Source organism: Lonchura striata, chromosome 6 (genome assembly GCF_046129695.1).
Source record: "Lonchura striata isolate bLonStr1 chromosome 6, bLonStr1.mat, whole genome shotgun sequence".
NCBI classification, from domain to species: Eukaryota; Metazoa; Chordata; class Aves; order Passeriformes; family Estrildidae; genus Lonchura; species Lonchura striata.
Genome location: NC_134608.1, coordinates 20,800,732 through 20,815,876, shown reverse-complemented (window position 1 = coordinate 20,815,876; position 15,145 = coordinate 20,800,732). Strand labels below are relative to the sequence as shown.

Genomic DNA, 15,145 nt, shown 5'->3' with positions numbered 1-15,145 from the left:
GTTGTTGCTTTAGGTGTTATAGCAATGGAAGATGGAGCTTTTTCTTAGAACAAAAGTTCTGCTTCTTTCTGCTTTTTTAATTTTTATGAAAAAGCAGAAACTGATGGAGCAAGAAACCTAAGCATGCACTTTTGTCTGTCTATTCAGAGTCTGGAATATCTTGAATATAGGAACTCTTGCTACATTTTGGCTCCATCCTGGTCAAGCTGTCCTTTTGCTAAGACTAAGGTTAAATTCTCCATGGGCTAAAACCTAGCTGTCCATAATCTGGAAGACACAGGTGTTTCTTTGTATTACTAAAGGTTTTTAATGGGCATTGCATTAAAATGGTATAATTTCTTTTGATTTCTGCTGTTGTCAACATTATAATTAGAATATATGAGAGGAAAAAATTCTTGGAGTTCTACTTTCAACTGGTTAGTGTCTCATTCAAATTCTTTATGCAGAAGCTTCTTCATTTCATAGTGGGCATGAATTTCATGTTATCTTGCAGTACTTACTAAGAGGTTTTTGATGTCAAAAATGTAAGATTGCCACAAAAGTGAGTTGAGAAGCAAGTTTACTGACAGTGAAAGTATTCTTATGGATTTAGAGCTTCAAATCCTCTCTCCTTCTGATGATGTTCCTTTGGATACTTGTTTCCTACAATCTCCCAGATTACACTGTGAAAATCTGAAGGACACAAGGAAGAACCTTGTAGTACTTGATGCCTTTATAGACAGAATTGCAGAGTAACAGAAAGCCTCTTCACTGTGTGTGGAGTGGGTTTGTTATTTTCCCTTTAAGCAGGTAGAAGTATAGATGATGTCAGCCTGTTCTTGATGGTGTTTAAAGCCTGAATTCCTTTGTCTAGCTCTCTGCTCAGTAAGTGCCTTCCAGCTGAGCATCTCTGGGGCCATTAAATCTAACTTTGTTCTTTTTTACATTTTACACAAACACAAAAGATTGATTTGTCTTTACTACAGTTAATCAAACTCACTAGAAAACTAAATAAATAAGCAAGGAAAATAGCCTTCTTATCCTTGACAGGGCAAATGTTCTGATTAGGCAGGGGCTGCTGAGAAACCCAGCAGTGATAAGTGTTTATCAGTCTTGTTATGCATGGGAGTCTGCCTTACCCAACGGCAAAATTTGCTTGCATAACAACCTCTTGCAGCTTGGACCACTTCATGTGCCATTTAAGTGAAGTTCTGATTTAATGCTCAGGAGCCATTTGTCGTGTTCCACAACTTGTGAGATTGAAGTTTACCTGGTATCATCAGTACTGGATGGACAAAGTATGTTTTTTAAGATGATGGGTATATGTTTGATGGAAATAGATCTCTTTCCTTGATAAAGTTACAATTAGACAATTTTCTGACTCAAACTTTCTTAAGTTTTCCCCCATGATCCCTTGTGATGGTGATAATTATTTCATTTCCCTGTTTACTCTTTTGTTACATGTTTCTTGCTAACATGTCATGTGAAGTCAGTTCCCTGTCCCTCCAGAAAAGGTGTTCATTTACTCATATTTCAAATGGAAAAAAATGATAATGATAGAAAAGTATGATTTTTAAGCATTAGCTATTTGGCAGTTGTATTTCTAGGTGAATATTGTCTAGAACTGTTTAACTTAATTTTTATTAGATTTGACCATGATAATGTCAATATGTTAATAGGTTAATGGTAATTTATGCCTTTTGTTGAGTAAACAGATGTCTCTGTACTAGTGCTGGTGATCATTTACATCCTGTATTAAGAGAAGAAGGATGGGCTTGTGATTAAGAGGCTGGGAAATATGAGTTCTACCACAGCCACTTTTGTGACATTTGTGTTTATAAACTTCTTGTTGTTTATAAATTAAACCATTCATAGCCCTTTTTTAGCACATATGTTGTATATGTGCTTACATATAGGTATTTAGTGGCTATTTTCCTTTCTTAAATGTTGTACTCTAACATTATTCAGGGAGCATTTCTAGGTGCTGATTGGTGCCTAGTGGGCCAGGATTTATTCTGCATTTATTTCTTCTACATTATGTTTATTCTGCATTTAAATGTGTGGGAACTGCCTTCCCCTTGTGAGCTAATGTGTGACTCCTGTGAGTAACAGTATTTAAATGCCATATTCTAAGTGTGGGTTAATGTTTGGAGAGCAAGAGGAATATTTGTCTGGCAAGAACAGTCTAGCGCATTAATGTGAATATTCAAAGATAGTTGTTTATCTTATTGCACTCTGAGGTACTTATAATAATTGCAGAAGTTGTTTTAAGGCACATTTATTCAGAGTCTTTATGTTTATTGTTACTTTATGAATAACATATCCAGTCACATTAGATTTTAAGTGCCACAGTTTGGACTATACTAGGGTATTTTCTCCTTTATGAATTTTACAGCTGTGTGTGCCAACTGTTTGTGGTCAATGTGATAATGAGTGAGAGAAATTAAGAGAGATGCAGGGGAGGAGGTAAAGAACTTCCCAGTTAAAAAAAAAATATGATGGGCAATTACTGTGCAGCCCCTGGTGCTGGCTTGCCCACCCATTCCTGCTGGATGCTGGCAGGATTGCTGTGGCTGGTGCTGCTCGGGGCAGCCAGGGCACAGCGACTGCACTCGCTGCACCTCAGGGATCAGGCTGGGCTGCCATCAGTGTTTAGAATGTGAACATGCTCCTGTTTTCTCCAGGGAACAATGTCTGCTGGGAGAAGATCTCCCGTATCTTAATTTCTCATTAAACCTCATTTGCAAGAGATTATGAGATCCCAGCTGTAGGTGCTTCACAAAAAGGACTACTGCTTTAATAAAAGTAGGACTTGTATGGTTTTATTAAGTGATCACATAAGTAGAAATGCCAGTTAAATTGCACGTGTGACTACCTCTTTTCTATACAGTAACTGTACTTTACAGATTTGTTTCTTTTGAATCATGTGCTAGGGGGGAGTGCAACACGATGTGCAGATTTTGAGGCTTAAGAGATTGTCATTAAAGCTACTGTGCTGTGCTTAGTTATTTATTTCTTGCTCGGAGTGATCCAATCAATAACAGAACAAAATCAAATACAACTCCCTCCCCTCTGAGGAAAAAAAGACAAGCTAAATAAAGATGTCCAGGAGAAAATGCCAGCAAACGACATATTGATTTCCAGCAAAGGAGCAAAGTGTAAATGAAAAATATTCTTCTGACACAGTTATTAAGTGCCAGCTAGCACGCAAAGAAAAACCCATTTACTCTTACTAGAGGCTGAGCCTTCAAAGGGCAGCTGATTCATCTCACATCATTTGAGTCTCTAACTTTCTGAAACATAGGCTTCCCTTTACTAAATGTAAAGGAGTTTTCTGTACTTAGGTTTTGCTTTGAGAATGTAAAATGTTTACTAAAATTATGATTGTATGCCAAGCAAGCAGAGAAACTGTTTTCTCTCAATTTTATGACAATATAAACAGAAGCATGAGGAAAGGGGGCAATTTTGCTGGTGTCAGATAGAGAATTTATGACAATACCAGGAAAATAAAATCAAGTAACATGTGGGCTCTGATTCAATGTCCTTGGGAACTTGGCCTGGGGCAATTTAAAAAGTAACTGCATCCCAGTGAAATGCCCTGCCCTTCTGCTGGTGAAGTATGTAACATTTTATTTTTTAGCAAGTGTAGTTTGTAGCCCAGCATATTAATAAAATTATTTCTATGGCCGTTTAAGATAATATGAGTACCTAAGGGACTAGAGCTCACATCAGCAGGATGCTAAATTTTGTCAATAATCTGGCTTTTTCCTATATAAGAATCTTTATTTAGCTTTTGCTTCCTGTGTCCTGCTGGAGGTGCTGAAAAGAGCAGGAAGTTGAAGTTTATGCTGCCCTGCGTGTTCAGCTGGTTGTTGGTTCTTCTAAATGGGATAATGGCACAGGGGAGAATACTCTGAGTCTATTTTCAGACCATTTCCTAAAAGAAATGTCTTCCATTTGAAGACTTTTGGACAAGGATTGGGAAACATCATTGTGTAGATTAATATAATATTCAGAAAGTCACATTCCTGAGCAGTGTTTGAATTACAACAATTTTTTCTTCCAGCAGCTCTCACAAACTTTAGAGTGGGAGTTGTCATGGGGTCTGCTGTAGTGGCTTGATTTTTAGCATTAAACATTTTAGTTACTTTAGTTCATAATGGGCATACCTTTTGAACCTTTCTTAGGGAGTTTTCACCTGTGTCAGCACCATCTGCATAACTGTGGTTATATAACAGAGGACTGGTGGTTTCTGTTTCAAGTAATAATTTCTTTCAAGAAGAAACAAAAATATAATAGGGAGGGAGCACAAGGTCCTTCATCAAATGATGGAAACTATACTCAGTGTGAATATTCTTCCTTCCAAGAGGTTCTGTCTTCAGTATATAGACACACAATTTTCATCTTCAAAGTACTTGTTTGGAAGAAGGAAAATTCACATGGAAAGGAGAAATTTTTGATAAGAGGGGAGAAAATGCCTTCTCTCACACCAAAGCTGTATCTTTTGTATTAATACCAATAAATGGTATTTTACAGTCCAGTTTAAAGCTCTTGAAGGTTACATTGAATAGTATGGAAAAGACTCGCCAGCTGATGCTTTTCTAGTTCAAGTCAAAAAGAGCCTCTTCTGTTAGGAAAGGAAAGAAATAGAAAAGCAAGTGGCTCTGTGGGCATATGTAATCAATAAACAGCCAATCTAGATTCATGGAAATGAAATTTTATTTATTTATTTAGCTCCTAAATAGTATGTAATTTCTTCAGGCCAAGAAATAAATTGAAAGGATTTAGGAGGATTTGCTTATCAGCAGAACACCATGAAGAATTACATTCCTTATGCTTTTGGGAAGGTACATTGAAGTTGGGTTAAGCTGCTGTGGTTCAATACTTCTCTCACCTGTCAGGGTGCCTTGAACAACAGATGAATTAATCCTCCCCATTTTCCTTTCTCCCCACTTTGCTCTCCCTTCTCTCTCTCTCTCTGCTCACACTGCCTCACAACACCATAACCCTTCCCACTGCCAGCAGACAGAGACAAAAGACGGAAACATGATTTTTCCCTGTTGACATTCCACAGCTCAGGCACAGAACAAAGTCTCTGAAATTTGGCATCAAACTTGGTCCAGAAGAGTCAGACTTTAGTCTTAATGAACTATTGATTTTAGTGAGACAAGCTTTAGGCTTTCAAAGGAATAATTCAAGCTTCCAAAGCTCTTTTTAATCATGACTGCCCATGATCTAGATTGACATACAGTTGGGCAGATTATTTTTTGCTTTCTCTTACTTAACTGCCTAGTTCCTTAATCTATTGTCTGCCAAGGTTGTGGACAAATGGCTGATTTTGTTGAGGGGTAGCTCTCTCATGATCCCTACCTAATGCTATAATTTGACAGCAAATCAGCTTTTATATCTAGCCAGGAGCATGCAGCCAGGAGATGCCCTTCTGCTGGGCTGCTATTGAAGGGTATATGCCTGCTGGATACCCATCAGCCTCTCGGCAGGTAACACACCAGCCCCAGTAACAGGACCCAAGGGAATGGCGTCAAGTTGTGCCAGGGGAGGTTTAGATTGGCTGTCAGGAAGAAGTTCCTCACCCAGAGGGTGACTGGGCACTGGAAAAGGCTCCCCAGGGAAGGTGGTCACAGCATGAAGCCTGACAGAGTTCAAGAAGTATTTGGACAATGGGCACATGGGCACAGGGTGTTATCCTTGGAGACATGGTGTTATCCTCGAGGCTGTCCTATGCATGACCGGGAGTTGGACTTTGATGATTCTTGTGGGTCCCTTCCAACTCAGAATATTCTGTGATTCTGGCTCTGAGCACAGCAGACTGAAAGGCTGTGCTGGATAGCTTCGATGCCTGCTTTGCAATGACAGAGAAATGTGTTTATATTGTGACAGAGAGGATGCAAATATGGACTTGGTTTAGAGTGAATTAGATTGGACTGAAGATAGATGGAACAAGCTCTTCCCCATTAGGCCATATACACTAATGGTATTCATGGCTTAGGCAACTGCTTGACCTCGGTGCTAATGGTTTTTGGTATTTCTTTGAGATTTCTCCATAGTTGGTAAAGATCACTACTGATATTTTTCTTAGTGAAAATAACATTTTTTTTTCAATAATTTTATCCATTTTTGAAGCACTCTTAAATAGTTCAACATTCTTTCTGATGCCCTTTGTGGCACCTGTAAAACTCTATCATACCTTAAGTCCTTATTAAATCAAGTTCTGGTGTTTAGTTTTACCAAGTCTGTCTCATTCATACATCTCTCAAGTTTTCAGTGGCTCTTCTCTTAACTAACTAAAATTACTCCTAATCTTTTGGCATTGAATTGTCCAAAACTAAATGTAGTGAGCCATTCTCTCTTGCTGCAAATTGTTGCAGTCTGGTTGAAATCAAAGCCAATTTAAACAAACAGAGGATTTGGTCCTCTTGTTTTTTTTTTATTTACCTCAAATTAGCTATATGAAGAAAAATTATTAGTTTCATGTTCTCTGATGCATTGCCTCTGCAGAGGCAGACACAACCTCAGCATTAGTATGTGAGGGTGCAAAGGGCTTGTGCATATTTATGGCTGTGTCTGTCCCATTATAAGAAAATACATGTTCTTCTATCCAGTAATGAGAAGATTAATACACTTTACTAAAAAACAGGAGACCCAAGACTCCCCTTAAAAGTTTATACAGTCCCAGATTGCAGCTTCTTTTTTAATACTTCATTCAGATTTTTGCAACAATTCTAATATTTTCCCATTTGTATGCAGATTATTTCTGTCTGTATGTAGTAGTTTGAGTTTGTCCAGACTGAGTCTCTCAGGTCTGCTATACTGTAGTGACCTCCAGGGTATTTTGCAAATAAAGATTAATTAAAAAATGAGAAACAAATGTAACGTGTAGAAAGGACAGATGAAGGATTCTCATTTAACTGAATAGTGTGAACAGAATATGAAAAGTTCTTTAAAAAACCCAGTTACCAGAGTACAGAAGGTGGAGGTATTAAAACTAGAAATGGCTCCTAATTATTCTGCTATCTTCTTTTGGCACGATAGCAAATGCCTTGAGTCTGTTCTTTGCCAAGAAACATTTTGGTTTCTAGAAGACTGGACAGCATCACTAAGTTTTTGCTATTCTAAAGGGAGCATTTATACTCTATGCTCTTAGGCATAGAAGAAAATATGTAGTCCACAGTCCATAATAAACTTGAGATCTATAGAAAATACAGCACTATGGAAGCAATGGAGGCAGTCAAGTGGTAGTATTAAGGAAAAAGTGTGTTGACTTTCATCTCTGTGCATTTAGATGTGAAAGACAAATGCAGTGCCCAGGTTAATACAACTGTGTTTCTCCACTCTTGGGAAGGTATTTGTGCCTAGCATTTTGTGATGGCCATATTTCAAGAAGTACTGTAAATTCTGATTCCTTGGTGGCAAATAGATTTACACTTCTCTCACAATGAAGCATTAAGTGTTGCTTTTCAAATAATGGTGTTGAATTGGAAGTAACAAGTATAGTGTGCAGAAGAATTTCAAGAAAAAGGCAAGTAGGAAAATTGAATCCTACTTTACCAAGTAAGCAACTTCCACATGTGTAATTCTGCAGGATTTTTTCTGAGGGTTGAATTTATGTGTCCTTGTCTTTTCTCTCCCTCTAGAAGGGAGAACTCTATCATTCCTGGGTGTGTTTTTATAATTTCATAAAGCTGTTCTGTGACAGCATTTATTTTATCCAGCATGCTTAATCTTTCTTAAATAGTAGTGTACCCAAACAGCAAGGTGTCAAAAAAAAACCTTTGCAATTGGGAAAAGGAAGATTGAGCACCTGCCATTTTGTGTAGAACAAAGGAGCAAGGGTTATGGATCTGATACATAAATTAGGGCTTTGGGCAATTTAAAGATTGGACAGGAATAGAGTCATCTTGAGCAGGTCTCGCCACACCATGGCAAATTTCCTTGCACTACATATCCCACACCAGTACATACAGTGTAATGAACAAAGATTGTAGAACTATCACCGTGTCAAGATTGAAGAGGCCCTTAGAGTGAATAATTAGGAGGAGGTGATTACAGAACAAATAATTCATGGAAAGGAATGGGGAGCCAATTCAGTGAAATAGAAAGAATTTGAAGGTAAGTATGCCCATAAATCCTCTGGGGTGGACTCAGAGTTTAGCACTTTCTCCTACCCTGGTTTTATTCCAAAGCAATTTCATTAAACACTAGAGAGAGGGAGAGAAAAAATAATAATATAAATGCCATAAAAAATCTTTCAGAGGAAGGAATAAAAAGGGTTCCTGCCAGAGAGAGATTTTATTGAAAGTTATTATAATACCTATCTTTAGTTTTATGGCCTTTAATACAGACCAAGTAATTTCAAAGCTGGGATTCTTTAGAAATGAAATACATATTTTAAAATAGTATAGTGTGACTTATTATTTTTAATATAGAATTTAGCTAATATAGGGAAGGGGAAAATATTTTGTCTCTCATGTTCTTTCCAATGAAAACACAAACATCATTTCCATCACAGCATATGGAGAAGTTTCATTACTATCCTTTTGCCTGTACATAAGAATGTTTAGCATTTACTATCCCTAGATCACTGGGTAGACACTAAAGCATTAATCCACTACATCCCCTGGTCCAGTGGGTGAGTATAATGAGAACCATTTCAAAAATGGGGAAAAGTGACCAGAAATGGGGCAGGGGTTTTGCTTACTGCCTCACAGTGAGCTGTTTCTGATGTGAAGTGGATAGATTTCCAGGGTCTCTGCTTACTAGCCTCTCCTGTTATGTGGAAGCAGCAAGTTTAATAAACATACAGTGAAAATTCCCAGCTTCAGGGGAGTCTTGAAAGGTACAAATTCCCGTTACAAGAAGTAATGGCCTTCTGGATGTTTTGTCGACCCTGTTCCTGTGGTCAGGAATTTGCTGTTCTTTCTCACTGAAATAGCTTTATTCCTTCGGGATAATTCAGATGTTGGTATCTGAGTGGAAGGTGTATGGAAAACCAATATGTGGTGGGACTAGAAAATCAGTTACTGATGAATTGTGATGGAAAGTACTGAGATTAAAAATACAAGATAGGAAATGGCAACACAGATTAGTGTACTTATCTTTTCTGTGGTTTCTAGAGATCTCATTAATGACCCTGACTTAAATCCAACACCACTTCTGGAGGTTTTTTTCTTTTTCTAACCCTCATTTTTATACAGACAAAATCAGCAGGACGGGATAAAAAGCAATCACCCAATAAAAAAAAAAAAAAAAAAAAGAGAGTATCAGGTGAAATAGCATGAAATAGCATGTAGTATGTAGTAGAGATGGGGAGGAAAAATAGAGATTAATTGATAAAATCATGTGTGGAACCAGTCATGAAAAAATGCAAATAGAGGTTGAAGTTGGCAGGGTTGGTGAATATTGCACATCACATATTTGCATTTTGTCTGAGACTGGCTTACTGTGCCCTTCTCTGTTCAGAACCAACACAAGTTGCAAGAGGATTTTATAGCAGGAAATCTAGTACATGTATCAGAGTGCAGCATAAATGTGTTGCATGTACTGCCTTAAGCTGCTTATGAGATGGGAAATTGAACAAGAAGAGGAACAAGGGCCAGGCTTCGTGACTTTTCAGGTTGTGGTACAGGGACTTCCCAAACTAGATCACCTGATCACTTCCAAAATGCTCTAAACTTTTATTATCTACCAGTATTCTGTTGCAAGGAGATGTCCAGTTTAAAAAAAAAAAAAAAAAAGGCCTCATTACCTTCCTAGTTTCATGTGATGCCCCTAATATGCAAGAAGAAAAATAGTTATAAAGGAACTCCTTATTCTTTACAAATACTACATCACATTGTCAGTTCAATTGGATTTGATTCCACATTAATGTTGCATGAAGCCTTTAGATCTGAGCAAGTGGGTAATCAAATAGGTATAGCAGCTGATAAGTGACAACAACACGTTGTTATAATTTTTATGTTTATTTCCTACTGGAGCAAATCATTGCTGTTTTTCTATGAGAAGTGTGAATTGTCAGATGTTCAACTATGACCAAAATCCACATGATCTACATTTAACCTGGAAATCAAAACCAATTGCCAGGGTTTTCCACTGTATGGGCAAAGTCCTCTAGTAGTGATGGATAGTTTATTCTCTATTTACAGTACTATCCATAATTTATTCTTTATTCACTGTGCCATCCTTACCCTTAGACAACTACAGTATAAATCTCCAGTTTCACTAACTACATTTGCCCTGCTTAAAAATTTCTAGCAGTATAGCCTTGTTTACTAAATTGTGCTAAATTACTTTACATTGGTGCAATTAAAAGCTAATATCTTTTTATCCAGGGACAGCTGCATTTCACTGTTGGAGAATGTGATCACTATATAAGTTATAAAGTTTCTGGGGATAAATAATACATTCTAAAAGGTATGTGACAGAACCAGGAGAATTGAAAAAGCTAAATTTCTATTTTGTATGTTCCTCCTTTCTTGTCCCCTTACTGAGCAGACAAAATTTTAAAGCCAGCTTGTCTTAAGAGAAGTCAGCAGCATTTCAACAGAACTCTTCCACTTTCTATGACTGAAAAAAAGATGTTAAAAAAATGACCTTGAAATGTGAGGCAGGAACATATTACCTTCAGTTCCTTTTAATCTTGACTCCCCATGGAAGCAAGATTGTAAAAGTATTTAATGAAAGTATTTAAGCTTGAAACTACTGCAAGATAGCATTCCACAAAACATTGCCAAATGACCATGCTGAGTATGACTGAGTAACATATAAAATACTTCATGGCTGGATTTTTTACAGATACTCTGTTTTTAATAGAGAAATATTTTTTATTTGCAACTGACCTATCCTGTTTTTCTTTCTTGGCTCAATCTGAGACACTGAATCAAGACTGGAGGATCATTGGGTTCAATCTGATCTTTCTAACTGACTTCTTGGTTCTCTCTTTCTCCCCTTAGCTCAAATACAAACAGAGATGGGGAGGGTAAGCAACTTCTAGCAGGGGTCAGAGGTGCTTCATAATGCTGGGAGCACAGGAGGCTAAAGAAAGGGCAGAGTCCTCAGAACTCTGTTGCAAAGGGAAGAAGGAACATGTAGGAGATAGACATAGCAGATATGAGAATGTAAAGGAGACCTTACTTAAAGCTGGAGAGTCTTTATCAGGAATAAGGATTTGAAAGTCTTGCTGAGATGTGAGATTCCCAGAAATATTCACCTAGAGTACTGAAGTGCAGCTGTCCTGCTCCTGAGTTCAGCAATGCTTCCTGCCTGGTGAGGAGCATTTCAGTTGTTTTGTTTCAGGAGTCATCCCCCTGATCCTACTGCTTGGCAGAATAGGCAGCTCTCTGCAAGGAAGAGCTGTTAAGGGAGACATTTTCATCAGAAGCTGTGGTTGAGCCAGTGCTGCTGAGCTGGGGTAATTTTGTATTGTGCACAGGAACATTACAACCTGTGTCCAGAGACTGCCACAGGCTCTCCCTAATGGTCTGCATTACTAATTCGACTAATTGCAGCAATTACAGGCAGGAGATGCTGCTGGGAAGAGACACCAGTACACGTCTCTCTAACATGCTGCAGTACATGCTGCTCATTAATTAGAGCAGTACACACATAGAAAGAAAAAATATTAAAAAATGAAAATTAAGAAAAAAAGAAGAAAATATCACCAGCTGGAAATGCAAAGGAATATGACAAAACCTGTAATGGTTGTGAATGCTTTCAGTTTGGTTTAACCGTTTCAGCATCAGACTTTACATCTGGTCAACCTAGCTGCATCCACAGCCCTGTTCACTTGCTAAGCAAGGAGGTGAGCACACTTGACACAGGCAGCAGTTCTTCATCTTGCAACAAGTAAGTGACACAGATATTTACTGTCTGGGTCAGCACCAGATTTCCAGACCAAGAGGTGCATTAACAGCAGGAATTATGTCTGCCTCAGAGTGGTGCATCAGGCACAGCAAAGAGTACTGCTGAGTGCTGTGTATTATCTGGGTCTGTCTTGTATATTTTTCTTTGCAGAAAGCATGTTCAGTCTGAGCATGCCTCACATGGTAAATCTCTCAGGAAGTGCCTTCTGGCTGGCCCTACATGATACTGGTATTTATGGAGGAGCCTAGCCTCCTCCAAGCAGACACATCTACAGTGGCTGTTCAGGGCAGTCTGCCAGCCAAGCAGGCTTTGTAGCCCACTGTACTTCATTCAACATCCCCAGTGTGATCCACTTGCTGCCCTAAACAGCCCAGCAGGTGCACAGCACCTGTGCACACCTGAATATTCAACAGCACAGGATAGGCACTGTTACTAAACAGGAGACTCACACTCAATGGAGGACACATTTACACAGGCATATACAGAGTGCTTGGTACAACTTAAATATTTCAAAAGTTACATTTGTGAAACCTTTTTTTCTTTTTCCCTTGGATATTTAGCTGCCTCTGTAATAGTCTTGACTTGCAAATATCTTACTTTTGTTTCCTTTTGTTCTTTTGCTTCACATGCCAGACAACAGATGACATCGTTTCATCAGCTGAATGTTCCAGTGATGATGAAGATTTCATTGACTGTGAACCCAGTACAGGTAAGTCAGGTCAGTCGTGTTTTGCTTGCTTTCTGATTTCATTTGCAAAAAACAATGCATACATATATTTTATATGTGTGTGAATGTATACATATATAATTATATATGTATATATGTGTGTGTATATGTGTATATATATGCACTCATGTATATATACACTGTATATAAAATAAGAAACTATACAGCTAAGCATCAGATCCCATGGACTTGGCAACAGCAAAACACTGATATGTAGTCTCTATTTGCTTTATATAAAGTTGTTTGCATGGAAAGGCAAACTTTCTGAAAGTAATTCCAGCTGACTAATATTTCACATATTTCTAGATGTTACTTAACTAACACAGTCGGAAAAAAATATCAATATGGAGTGTGACAAATAATGAAGATTTATGAAGTGGAAAGGGTAAACATTTGAAAACAAAAGAGAAAAGTGAAATAAAAATCAGTTATTAGCAATGTTTAATCTTTCTTAATTACTCTGAAGATGGATGTTAAGGGATACGTTTGTCCATGGGATTTTGAGTACAGTTAACATGGTAATGTGTTTATACTAATTTTGTTTCCTGTGACCCCAAAGAAATTGGGGAGCACCAAAACTTAGTTTTAACATAACAAAATTAGTAGCAATTCTTGCCTTGTTATCTGCAGTGATGCTTCAAAATGTATCCATTAAAGAGTCAGAAGGACTGGCCATATGGAACTGACTCAACTTCTCCCTTTCAGATACATTTTGATAAATTGATGGCTTTTCTTTCTGGTGAGATATATTATGTGGTATCCAGCAGGCAACTGCAGTCTACTTTATTTCTTACAGGCTTTTTCAAGTCTTCTTTTTTGAGGCTTGCCATGAGTTAAGCATTTCTATAATAGAGAACAGACATCATCGAATTTCTGTGTACATTTAAAAGAAAAAGAGGAATTTTGGTTAGAATTTTTGTCTTTAAAAGTCAAACATATAAATACTTTGAGGGGGTTCTTTCATTTGGCTTTGTTTTGTTTGTTTTTGCTTTGTTTTATTTGGGATTATGGGGTTTTTTTCTTTACAAAAAATACCAAGAAAGTAAATGTTCTGTTTCTAATTTCCTGAAGCCATTTGAGTAATAAAATAACAACATAAAAATTCACCCAAGACTAGTGCTTTCACATTTCTTTTCAATTTGCCATGGTGTACCTGCATTTTTAGTAGAACTTGGTCTTGCTGTAACCTGAAATTGGCATTGAATTGTAGCTGGGAACTTCCACACATACTCTTGACTTACCCATGATGGCAGTGAAGGCAGTGACACAGACTGTTGGTAACAGGTAGCTCAGCCTACTTCCCATCTTTTTTCACATATTTCTATGAATTTTTCTACTCCCCATCTGGAGGAAAAGCAGTAAAAATATTTCCCAATTGTGAGATATAAACAATGGGGGTACTGAGAGTTTAAATAAAGGTAGTAATGAAATGCCAGCACAGTGATTGTAATGAAAGTGAGGCATGAGATTAATAGGACCATGGACACAAGGACAAAGGTATTGCAACTGATATGCAAATAAATGAACTCACTTCATTAAAGCTTCACTAACATGTGAAGACTTCTTTTTTTTTTAATTTATATTCTGATTGCCATGTATTTCAACTAAAGGACAAAAGGATGTCTGTATCAGATTCCTCCTCTTGTAAATTTTTCTTTCAAAAATCACAATAATTTCAGCAGCTAGCAATTGTAACAGCAATATTTTCAGCTTGTGCTGCCAGTGGAAAAATCAAAGTTTGAGTAGAAATTTGGTAAAACAGCATGTTTAGCATAAAATTTCATAGTGCTGTACAGCAACATTTCCAGACTAAAAATACCTCCTTTCTGACACAGTTAGAAATCTAGTGCTACAAACAGGTACAAACTGGATTTTTAAAAATTACTTGCTTTTGAAAATCCTGATAAGCATTACAGTTGGCAGATATAAGTGACTACAGACATTTGAATATCTGCTCTGTAAAACAATATGATTCACTGAAAATCTGCTGAAGGTTCTCTCCTAAACTACTAGACATTCTCATAAATTTCACCAGTATCTTTCATTGCACCCTACTCCTCCTCTTGCATAGGAAGGTGGACCACATAAACCACTGAAATCTGATTCTTTTCTAGGGAATTACTATGACATTTGAATAAAAGTTAGCTTGATTATATGTAAAAATAATTCTCACAGATGGTCTTTGCTGATGAAATCTGCACTTCCAGATTGAGTTCTCCTGCTCTCAGAGGTGCTGGTGTACAGAATTGCCAGAAGGAGGAGGAATATGCAGGTCCTTTTTGCATAAACTTAACTCATTCCATCATATAAGAAGGAAAAGTAGCAGTTTATGGGGCTTCTCATTTTCTTTGTCTATCTTATTGCCTCCATTCTCAGTGCATCCAGTGTCTGCCATCCAGGCAGTATCAAAGCACTCAGCCCATTCTGCTCTGGAGCACTAAAGCAATAAACTGGCTTATCAAAATCCAGTAGTGCTGGCTTGGCTGAGCAGATATGTTTGCCTTTACACTTCACCAGCCAAGTCAGAACTCTGGCCACACGCCAACAACTGGTATTTAAATA

At 37.6% G+C, this 15,145-nt stretch overlaps 1 protein-coding gene across 12 annotated transcripts in view; it reads left to right on the top strand.

The window, feature by feature from the left end:
- The window catches only part of NRXN3 (neurexin 3), a 963,379-nt gene that overhangs the window by 912,684 nt on the left and 35,550 nt on the right, over window positions 1-15,145 (top strand). For 7 of the 12 annotated variants that reach the window (XM_021542849.3, XM_077784015.1, XM_021542861.3 and 4 more), the window contains one exon: window positions 12,490-12,574. In XM_021542849.3, coding sequence (XP_021398524.1) covers window positions 12,490-12,574 — 85 coding nt within the window. The remainder of the gene's footprint in view (window positions 1-12,489; window positions 12,575-15,145) is intronic. The other 5 variants (XM_021542850.3, XM_021542843.3, XM_021542859.3 and 2 more) reach the window with 1 other exon arrangement.